Source organism: Trachymyrmex septentrionalis, unplaced genomic scaffold, assembly GCF_001594115.1.
Source record: "Trachymyrmex septentrionalis isolate Tsep2-gDNA-1 unplaced genomic scaffold, Tsep1.0 scaffold149, whole genome shotgun sequence".
Taxonomy (NCBI): Eukaryota; Metazoa; Arthropoda; class Insecta; order Hymenoptera; family Formicidae; genus Trachymyrmex; species Trachymyrmex septentrionalis.
The window spans coordinates 4,941-17,043 of record NW_017304642.1 but is presented as its reverse complement, the minus strand read 5'-3'; the positions used below and the strand labels follow the sequence as shown (position 1 = coordinate 17,043).

At 36.2% G+C, this 12,103-nt stretch overlaps 1 protein-coding gene across 1 annotated transcript in view; it reads left to right on the top strand.

Annotated features, from left to right (window-relative positions):
• LOC108745809 (protein I'm not dead yet-like) overlaps nt 1-11,238 on the top strand; it is a 413,336-nt gene extending 402,098 nt beyond the window's left edge. The window contains exon 9 of the mRNA XM_018482180.1: nt 11,198-11,238. Coding sequence (XP_018337682.1) covers nt 11,198-11,206 — 9 coding nt within the window. The 3' untranslated portion in view covers nt 11,207-11,238. The remainder of the gene's footprint in view (nt 1-11,197) is intronic.
• Nucleotides 11,239-12,103: the final 865 nt, after the last annotated feature.

Below are 12,103 nucleotides of genomic sequence, written 5' to 3'. Positions count from 1 at the left end.
TGGGTGGCGTGGGGGAAGATAGATAGCTTTGAGGTGGGGAATAGGATAGAGTCGGACCATCAGCCGTTAGTAGTTGAGCTAGAGGGGCCAGAGTTGGAGAAAGTAGAGAAGGGAAAGGAGATTGTGAGGGTACAGGATTGGTCGGAATTAGGGATAAGGGAATTTAGGAGGAGACTAGAGAGAGTAGAGTGGATGGGAGAGGGGGCAGTAGAGGGATGGAGAGAATTAGAGGCCGCAGCAAGAAACGCAGTGAAGGTGAAAGAATGGGAGAGAAAGAGTGAGCCGGGGTGGTCTCCGTGGTGGGATCTTGAGTGCAGAAGTAAGAAAAGAGAAGTGCATAGGGCTAGGAAAAGATATAAGGAGGATAGAAGTGATAGACTAAAACGGGATTATATTAATAAAAGAAGGGAGTATAGGATATTATGTGAGAGAAAATTAGTAGAATGGAAAGGGAGGGAAGAGAAAGAGATAGAGAAGATTAAGACGGAGGCTCAAGCGTGGAAATTTATTTAAAAAGGTAGAAAAAGGAAGGTGGGGGTTAGCAAAGAGATTAAAGTGGATGAATGGGTGAGGCATTTTATGGGGACGTTAGGAGGAGTGGAAGGGAAAATAGAGGGAAGGGGTGAGGGCTTTAGGAGAGAAAGAGATGAGATGGGGGAAGTAACCGAAGAGGAGATGAGGCGGGAGTTGAAAAAATTAAAGCTGGGAAAAGCGGCAGGGGCAGACGGAATAAAGAATGAAGCGTGGCTGAATGGGGGCGGGAAAATTAGATTAAAGTTAGGTGAGGTAATTAGCGGTGTATGGAGGGGGGATGGGTTTCCCGATAGTTGGAGAGTGGGAGTAGTGGTGCCTATATGGAAGAGGGGGGATAGAAACGTAGTCGAGAATTATAGGGGGGTAACATTGACTAGCACGGCGTATAAGATCTACGCTAATATAGTGAATGAAAGAATAATAAAGGAATTAGACGAGAATGGGGGGTGGAGTCGTACGCAAGCAGGTTTCAGACGAGGAAGAGGGACGATAGAAAACGTAAAAGTGTTAAAGCATCTAGTTGGAAAGAGAATAGGGAGAGGGAAGAAAGTATGGGCATTTTTCTTAGACCTGAAGGCCGCATTTGATAGATTAGATAGAGAAGTTTTATGGCAGATGATGAGAAAGAGAGGGATAAACGAGGGTTTGATAGGGAGGGTGAGAGAGATTTACGCGGAAACTAGGTGTAGGGTTAGGATAGGTGAGGTGGTCTCGAGAGAATTCTGGGTGGAGAAGGGGGTGAGGCAAGGGTGCCCACTTAGCCCGACGCTTTTTAACATATATATTGCGGATCTGGAAGAAGAATTAATGAAGTGCAGGTGGGGCGGAGTTAGAGTGGGTGGGGATAGAGTGCGGTCTCTTGAATATGCAGACGATATAGTGGTGGTGGCGGAAGAGGAGGAAGGATTAAGAGAAATGATGAGGATCTTGATAGGATATTTGGAAGGGAAAAAACTGGAATTAAGTGCAAACAAATCTAAAGTGATGGTGTTTAAAAAGGGAGGGGGAAAAGAGAAAGAAAGAATTTGGTGGTGGGGGCAAGAAAAGATAGAAGAGGTAAAGGAGTACAATTACTTAGGCTACGTAATTGAGAGAGGAGGTGGGGACAGAGGGCAGGTGAGGGAAAGGGTGAGAAGGGCAAGGGTGGCCATGGGATGGGTATGGAGTTACGGGGAGAGAAAATTTAAGGGAGATGTGAAATGGAGGCTAAAGTTATTTGATAGTGTGGTTAAGGGTATTCTGTTGTATGGGGTTGAAGTATGGGGTTATACGGAATGGAAGGAGGTAGAGAGTTTACAAGAGAAATACTTAAGATGGATTTTGGGATTGGAACGGCATACGCCAGGATATATAGTCAGGGAGGAGATAAGAAGGGATAAGGTAAGGGTGGAATCGGGGGTGAGGGCGGGCAGATTTGAAGAGAAGTTAGAAAGAGGGAAGGGAGGGGAATTAGGGGAAGTATGTATGAGGGAAAAAAGAAAGAATGAAAGAGAGACAAGAATGGATGAGTGGTCAAAGGAAAGTATAGAAAGAAGGAATTTTTTGTGGAGATGTGGGTTGAGTGAGATAGCTATGAATGAATTGGGAGAGAATAAATGGAAGTGTGTGAAAGAGAGAGATAGGGAGGTTGATGGTCAGGAAAGGGGAGAAAAGATCAGAGCGTCGCGTTCGTGTATGAATTATGAAAGGGCGTGGGGGGGTCGGGTTGCCTAAGTATATGAGAATTTGTAAAAGAAATGAAGGTAAGAAGATGCAGTTGATAGCAAGATGGAGATGTGGGAACGAAGAATTAGGGAATAGGTATTGGTTGACTGAAGAGGGAAAGGCGTGTAGAATATGCGGTGGGGAAAGAGAAAGTCTAGAGCATTTAGTGTGGAGATGTGTAGGGATTGAAGAGAGAAGAGAAGAGGGGAGGGAAGTTAAACGAGAGGATGGAAGAGGATATGAATGGATGAGAATGATTGAGAGGATGAGAAGGGAAAGGGGGGGAGAGAGAGAGAGTGAGAGAGAGAGAGAAAGAGAGAGAGAGAGAGGGGGAGAGAGTTAGAGCTAGGTAGGTAGGTAGCGTGGACACGGAAGTCTAAGGATTTTCCCCCAGCGACATACAAGTTGGTAAATCCGCAGCGGCGGAAACCGTGTAATTGTAGCGCTGGGTCGAAAATTTTATGTAAGCGGAAATTTTTATGTAAGTACAATTTTGTGGAAGCAATAAACGTTTATAACTATAATAATGACAATAGAAATATTCGTAATATTGATATGCTCTCAAAATTATCAATGAATGTTATTGAAGATACAATTTTGAAGTTATACTAGTACGAGTATCAGAAGAAGCACAACCACAATTAGTATGAATTTTTTTTATCTTTTAATTAATTTAAAAAACTCTAAAATCTAAAAAGGATAAAATTTTGTAAAGAAAAATGATACCTATATATACAATATAAAGCCGACATAATAAAGTTAATAATGTATAAAGGTACGTCCAGACTATCACGGCCAAGCCGTGAACCGAGTTTACGTCCCCATTCAAAGCTTTGATGTTAACTTATATTTATTTTGACATTGTGGATGTAAGTCCGACTCTGCTCGCGGCTCGATAGTCTGGATGCCTTTATAATACTCTGTAAGAATTTACTCCAGAAGCTTTTATCCTAACATATGTTAAGATCATAATCTTAAATCGCATTCAGAAAGTATAAGCATTTTTTTAAATAAATAATTATTTATTAAAATAAACTAGAAATTAAAAGCTTATACCGATCAAAGCTGGATCTTTAATGCTTTAAATAATTCCGTATTACAAATTAAATTAATAAAGACTCCTTATAAATCAAAGAACTGGAAAGGATACGGGCAGTAGGAGTCAAGCGCAGAAGACATCGCGCAAATAATATATCTATGAAGTGTGGAACTTCTTTATTTATTGAAACACGCTTACATGTTCAGCTCACTTTTGAGCCCTCCTCAGAGACAACACAAACTAACATACATAAACTATAAATAAAAATTATCCTGTCATGGTGAGTTCCCCTATCTCGAGAATTTAAATGCCAGAATTAAACTCAAAAAGAAAAAGAAAAAAGAAAAATAAACGAAAAAAAATATAACGGAAATATAGAAATAGGGAATATGAAAAACTAATTTATTAAAAATCTTAAAATTATAATTAATTATCCCGAAAATAAAGACGCTTACCCTGATCACAAATCACAAACTATATCGCAGACATTACTATGAATTATTCAAAAACTAGTTCTCGACATTTTTTTGACTAATTAGTGTCAGACACAGTGAGTCACTTTTAGTTTTAGCTAGTATTATTGAAACTTACAAATGAAAAATTTCACATTGGAATTTAATCAATTCAAAAAATTTGAAAATAAAAGTAATCAAAAATCACGCTAGAAAGACTCATTACTGCGTACGAATGACACTGACTAGACGTGATAATCCAAGCCTTTATAGCTTGTCTATGATCAGGAAGTAGACCTTGGGAAGCCTCATATCCATCTGCAAGTTGAGTCCGTGCGTCTGTCTCTTGATGAATATCATCTCCGAAATCAATCTCTTTCTATAGTGAAGCTTCTCGTCCAGTATTATAACGTAATCCCAATCGAAATTATTTTCTTGAACCGATGCTCCGTTATGACATTACGAGTAGAGGTATTCCATCTGATGTGATTCTTATGCTCCGTGATTCTTAACTTCAGCTGTCTACACATCTGTACCACATTACTTGCATCGCAACTTTTACACGAGATCTTATAAACAACATTCAATTGCTTATTACGCTATAAAGACCTATGTATCTTTGAATTTTCGCAATTTAATATTTTTTACTATCCTGATCCACGGCAACTAACATATATGCATCCTCCAGATCAATTGACGCCATGATAAAACCTGGCAGAATTAACTTAATCGTTGTCCTTAAATTCTTCATCTTAAAATGATCAGTTACGACAAATTCATTTAAATTTCTTCTTTAAATTTAGAATAAATTTGTGATTGTTATTCGGTTTTTGAACTAAAAAAAAAATGAAGAAAGAAATTGTCCAGTTACCAGTTCATATAATACTATTGACCCCTTTAACAAAAGAGATTTTATAGCTCGTCTATGTCTGCCGATTCCTCAGTTGATCTTACTGGCTTCTTAAAGTCTATATCTTGTGATACCTCGATTTCAAAACGGATCTTATACCCTTATACGTTATAATCTTGTATACAGGATAGTACAAACCGTTTGTAATCTCTTTCTAGTTATCTATGTAGAGTTTTAATCTACCCGCAATCTTATTCACTAACGGCTGCTCACGAACCTTCGGTACGAGTTGTTCTGCGACGAGTTTCGATATGACTCAGAACGATAACTATAGAACAATACCCTTATACGCTCGCTATTCAATCTGCTAAACTTCTCAGTAATACCACGAACAAAAGGCTGCACTGCTTCTATTCTATTATCATTAACAACACTCTTCCTACTTCTAGCCATAATAATTTTCTTCAAACGATTGTTAATATTATCAAATATAAAGTTCAATGGATAATTATTCTCTAACAATACTTTAATAATGAAACACAAATTATCAAGGTAAAATTTAGAATTCGAAAGCAAAACTATCCTATCAACTAATCCCGCGATTGTACCTATTTTATGGGATACAGGATGCTGTGACAAAAAATTCAAATATCTACCCAAAAAAGTCGGCTTGTGGTTAAATTCTATCCAATTAAATTCTATCAACTCATTATCCCTAATCATTGTAACATCCAAAAAATTCAATCTATTACCCCCTACCTCCATAATGAACTGAAGCCTAGGATGCTGAGAATTAAAAATATCAAGAATGGAACTAACCGAAGACACAGGTACCAATAATATGTCGTCAACAAATCTATAGTAAAAGGGCAACGGAAACCGAATAAAAAACAAATCTCTCCAAAATTAAATGGTAGCGCTTAAAAGTAAGATAAAAATATTGCAAAAATATCATTTTTCAATTTTATGTATTGTAACTTAAGAACAAAATATCGTAGACAAAATTTAAATGCAGATTTAAAGCCTTATCTTTGCACTTTAAAATGCATGGAAAATCTCTCTAAGATTTCTTTTTTCCGAGATATTTAACTTTTCGTAAAGTGCGAGAAAATTATAAGTGTCTAATACTTTTGCACAAGCCTGTATATATTTATATATATATATATATATACACAGGATGTCCCATTTTTAATAATGCATTAAAATTTCTTGGAAACTATGGAAAAATGTTTCAAACAAAAGTTGTATGGTTCAGAGGGGGATATAAGAAAGTATCATTGATTTAACCTTGGGTGGCATCGCCAAAGGCCAAGTCAATGTCAAGTTTTTTAAATGGAACTCCCTATTTTTTATTACATTTTCTCGTAGCTTATCTCGAGAGCTTTTCAAAACATTACAATAAAATATTTTTTCATTAAGTATTTTTCGAGTTATAAGGCTCGGCATTAGCATTGCGCAAGTTGTTCGATCTACGGCTAAAACCTCTTGAATGTTGTTCAGGATTATGCACTGGATAACATTTGTCAAGATCAAGACCATTGGAGATTATTCTTCTTATTTCCATTTTGGCACAAAAAATTTATTTTTACGTAAAAATGAAAATAAGAGATTCTTCTTATGTCCCCCTCCGAACTATACAACTTTTGTTTGAAACATTTTTCCGTATCTACCTATAGTTTTCGAAAAATCTTAAAGCATTATTTGGAACAAAATGGAACACCCTATATATATATTATACATATATGTACATGCATATACGAGGTCTGTTCAAAAAATATCGCGAATTTTGTGTTTTTTCAAAAATTATTTATTTATTCATGAATATCTATTTTGTCCCCTTCAAAGTAATTCCCATCAGATATTATACACTTGTGCCAACGTTTTTTCCAATCCTCGAAGCACTTCAAAAAATTATTTTTTGTGATCTTGTTCAGCTCCTCCTTCGATGCCGTCTTTATCTCCTCAATCGTAGCGTAGCGTCGTCCTTTCATGGGCCTCTTCAGTTTCGGGAACAAGAAAAAGTCACAGGGGGCCAGATCTGGGGAATACGGTGGCTGCGGCATCATTAGTGTGTTGTTTTTGGTCAAAAATTCGCGCACAAGCAACGATGTGTGAGCAGGGGCGTTATCATGGTGCAAAAGCCAATTTTTGTTCTTCCACAAATCCGGGCGTTTCTGGCGGATTGCTTCGCGCAAATTGCGCATAACTTGCAGGTAATATTCCTTATTGACCGTTCCGATTGGCCAATACTATTTTCTTCACTTCATCAATGTTTTCGTCTGTTGTTGACGTGCTCGGGCGTCCGGCACGCTCTTCGTCGTTCACATCTTCTCGGCCCTCTGAGAACATTTTGTACCACCGATAAACGTTGCTTCGGTCCAAGGTAGCTTCACCATATGCCACAGTCAACATTCGGAATGCGTCCGCGCACTTAATTTTGTTTTTCACACAAAATTTGATACAGATTCTTTGATCCATTTTTTGGAATAGGCAAAAATCGAAGACGAGCCAAAACACGTGCAAGCAAAGCAGCTGTCAAAAATTAACTGAACATTCAAAATGGCCGAACTTGTCGGCATAAGTGAGAGACATGAGTACCAACATAACGCCACAAAAAAATCGAAAATCGAATATACGTAACCCGCGGAAATTCAAAATTCGCGATACTTTTTGAACAGACCTCGTATACCATATTTGTAGTTATTCAAACTGCGCGCCGAATTTAATTTCTAGTTTGTATTACATGTATGATTTAAAATAAGATTTTTATTGTTTATTATTGTTATTACGTAGCCTAAAAAAAACGTTGTTTCCATATATGCACCGATTATTATGCGGAAAATATTATTAAAGTCTCGGTAGTCTAAAGGCTTCGGACGCTCGTACGGAATACAAGAGATCTGGGTTCGACTCCCAACCGAAGTAATATTTTTTGCGATAAATTTATTTACAGCACATTAACATCTTTCTAATATAATGACTGATTGAGTATCAAATTATTAAAAATTGTTTGTCAATTTAATTTAATTTGTGGTATTACAATATTACAGTAGTTCAATTGTGTTTATAAATCCAATTTGGCGCGTACTTCGAATGCCCACAAATGATATATATGCATGTACATATATTGTGTATAATTCATATTGAATTATTTAAAGAAGTAGGAAGGATACGGGCAGTAGGAGTTGAGCGCAGAAGACGTCGCGCAAATAATATATCTATAAAGTGTGAAACTTCTTTATTCACTAAAACGCGCTTATACAGGGTGCGGCAGAGAAACTTACTTTTTTTAAAGGTTAATAAAAACGAAACTATTGCAGATATCGGTATAATTCTTTTTTCCTCTTACAGATCACCTCATCAAATTTTTTTTCATGCACTTTTGAAAATTACATCTATCAAATGACGGCCGCCGTTGTCTATGCACTGATTGAGTCGATTTCTGAAGTTTTGCGTCACTCTCTGAAGCATGTCCACCGGTATTTCGGCGATGGCGTTCCGAATGTTTATCTTCAGGTGAGCTAGGGTCTCTGGTCGATCGTAATTTGTAAACAATAGACTTCAAACAACCCCATAGGAAGAAGTCGCATGGAGTCAAATCTGGAGAGCGCGTCGGCCAAGGGAGATCACCTCTGAGAGAGATGAGGCGATCAGGGAAGTGTTCCCTCAACAATTCCATCGAGGCCCGTGCTGCGTGGGCCGTTGCTCCGTCTTGTTGAAACCACACATCCCCGACGTCCATTTCTTCCAGATGTGGAAGGAAAAATTCTTCGATCATCTTCCTGTATCGAGCTGCATTCACCGTGACAGTGCGCTCGTTTTCCTCAAAAAAATAAGGACCAATGATCCCGACCGACGAAATTGCGCACCAAACGGTAACACGCTCACAATGGAGAGGGATTTGGTGAAGTTCACGTGGATTTTCAGCACTCCAGTAGCGCATGTTCTGTTTGTTGACACAGCCGGAAAGGTGAAAGTGAGCCTCGTCGCTGAAGAACGTTACCGCGTCGTGGTGAAGAGTTTCAAGGAGAGCTTCACATGCAGTTTGGCGGGCCACGAAATCGCGGTCAGTCAACTCGTGCACAACAGTCAGTTTGTACGGATGAAATTGGAGTTCGTTGTGAAGGATTCGTCTCACAGTTCGGTCCGAAAGCCTCAGAGCAGCCGCATGTTTGCGAGCAGAACGGCGGGGGGACTGCAAAAATGACTGTCTCACTCTCTCAACATTTTCCGGAGTCCTGGCCGTTCTAACAGCTCCTAACCTGCGTTTAACGATGCTGCCAGACTCGTGAAATGCGATAATCCACGAAAGAATCGAATTCCGGCCGGGGATTGAACTGCGAGGAGGAATAATGAAGCGCGCTCGAAAGGCACGTTGAGTGGCGACAATGGAGCGGTCATTACCAAAGTATGCCTCGACGGCAAACGCGCGATGCTCTCTTGTTCAAAGCATGATCGAGACTGGCTGTGGGGGGAACAAAAATTGAGGACCTATCCTTTCGGACGCACCCCCTCCCAGCTTCCTACCTTCATCCCTTGCCGTTTGGCGCGTTTTTCAAAAAAGTAAGTTTCTCTGCCGCACCCTGTATGTTTTGGCTCATTTTTAAGCTCTCCTCAGAGATAACACAAACTAACATAAACTGTGAATAAAAATTATCCTGTCATGGGAGCCCACCTCGAGAATTTAAATGTTAGAATTAAATCCAAAAAGAGTGAAAGAAAAAGAAAAAAGAAAAATTAACGAAAAAAAGCAATTAATAGAAATATCGAAATAGGGAATATGAAAAACTCATTTATCAAAAATCTTAAGATTAATCTTAAGATATTTTTGCAATATTTTTATCTTACTTTTAAGAGCTACAATTTAATAAAACGTCAGTAAACAGAATTTAATAAAAAAGTATCTTAAAGCTGTCTTAAGCTTTAAAATTCTTTTTGAAAAACAATATGATTGGAAATGGAATTTTTAAATATTCAAACTTTAAATACGAAGCGCCTTATAGTTCTAAGTGTTAAGATGTTGAATTAACATTTATTTTAAATTAAATTAATTATTTAGAAATAAATTGAGAGCCGATAAATTATCGGATTCACACAATCATTTTTTGAAAAAAATTTGTACAATAATTTTTCGTAAAGATATCATATTTTTTATCAGATAAAATTTTATTGTGTACAAACTTTTTCAAAATTCATGATCGAATAAAATTTTTTAAAAAATTTGAAAAATTGTATACAAATCAAACACATTATAACAAACATTTTTTCCCTTTTGTTTTTTTTTTCTATATATTTATTAATTTCAAAAAACATTTTAGAAGTTTTTACACAATAAAATTTCACATAATAAAAAATATCTACTCTATCTACACAAGAACGTTTTTGCAATAACTGCGGGAAATCCTATATATATATATATTTTTTTTTTATTGTATTATTTCGTAATATTATTACAAAAAATATTACTAAAACTTCTGTGATCGAATGATGAGAACATCCTCAATACGGGCGATTCAGATTCGAATCTTTGAGACAATATTTTTCACAATAAATGTTTTACAGGTTTTTAAAATACTACTATATCCAATTTGGGAGGTTATTAAATTTTAGTGTGAATGTGTTGCAAGTTCGAAAAATAATCTGCGTGCAGTCGTATAACTGTCATAAATTTATTTTAAAAATAGTTATAGTTGTATCTTATATTTTAAGCTGACATTGACAGAATAGTCTTCTCATGCTCAGTTAAATTATTAACTAAATCGTCAACATCAAGGTTATTCAGAAGGACTTGTTTTTTCTACAGTTTATCCAATTTAACATTAAGGATACACACACGCACGCACGCACGCACACACCTATACAAGTCCTTGTGTAAATGGCCTTATTTATATCCCACAAAATAACAAAGATACTTAATAAATATGTCAAATTACACGCTCGAACTAAATTTACTTTATTGTAAGCACAGTAATCACTGAGAAAAATTATTTATGTTGAAGGAGAGATATACATAATTTTTGCATGATAAAATAAATATTTCAATAAAAGTTGTATCGTCCATTTAAACGAGTACAACAATGTATGATGCAACAAAATTATTTTACAAATTATATAATTTATTTTGGTTTAAAGTTTTGCGGGCGACTACTACCTTTCCAATTTTGACCTTCCATCAGTATGATCAACTTCCGACTTTTGTATTGACGATTGACGTGCAATATGGTTGTCATCTATCTATTTATTAATTTTAATAGTTTCTATATCCCCTTAATGTATAACGAAGGCAATAAGGCCAGATAAGGGATAGCCACTTATATAGGGATACCCTGTATACATAGCTTATTAAAAATATTTATTGTTGTAAGTCAATATATAGTATTAGTTATGATTAGTGGTACTTCAACAAAAGATACATTAAAAAGAACGTTGCAGAAATTATTTACAAATACTCTTGCTTCTAAATATAATATTTTTGGACCGGAGCTAAATAAAATTTTAAACTAAAAGATTTAAAAATTATTGCTTGCGTGAAAAGTAAGTTGCAATATTATTACTTTATTTATTTAATCCATATTCCAATCATATCTACTATTTTTAAATTTTGTTATTATATTTCAGCTTCCATGAAAAAAACTTGTCCAGCAATTACGGAAGCTGAATTTGAAGAACTCCTTAAAATTTGATTTAGACAAACAAATCTGCGATTAATTCGTGAAAATACAAAAAAGTGTAACGCTACAAACAATAATAACAATAACAATGACAATACCAATAACAACGACAATAACAAAGAATAAAAAAACGTTTTACTTTTTTAAGTAAAAAAAAAGTTTGAGATTTATTCCTACTAGAGATGCCGATATCGAATATATTTCATATTCATTAACAAATATATTTGATGTTGCTGAATATATTCAATATCATTAATAAATATATTTCGAATATAAATATAAATATATTTCAAATAACGAATAGATCGAATGCGACATATTGGAATGCACATTCATTGAGAGCAATTATAAATAGTTTTTGAGTTGATAAAGTTTATTTATTAACGACACTTTTATTCGATGTCAACATCTCTAATTTCTATGTCATGATTTTAAATTTTACGAGATCTGTTCAAAAAGTATCGCGAATTTTGAATTTCCGCGGGTTACGTATATTCGATTTTCGATTTTTTTGTGGCGTTATGTTGGTACTCATGTCTCTCACTTATGCCGACACGTACGGCCATTTTGAATGTTCAGTTATTATAATTTTTGACAGCTGCTTTGCTTGCACGTGTTTTGGTTCGTCTTCGATTTTTGCCTATTCCAAAAAATGGATCAAAGAATCTGTATCAAATTTTGTGTGAAAAACAAAATTAAGTGCGCGGACACATTCCGAATGTTGACTGTGGCATATGGTGAAGCTACCTTGGACCGAAGCAACGTTTATCGGTGGTACAAAATGTTCTCAGAGGGCCGAGAAGATGTGAACGACGAAGAGCGTGCCGGACGCCCGAGCACGTCAACAACAGAC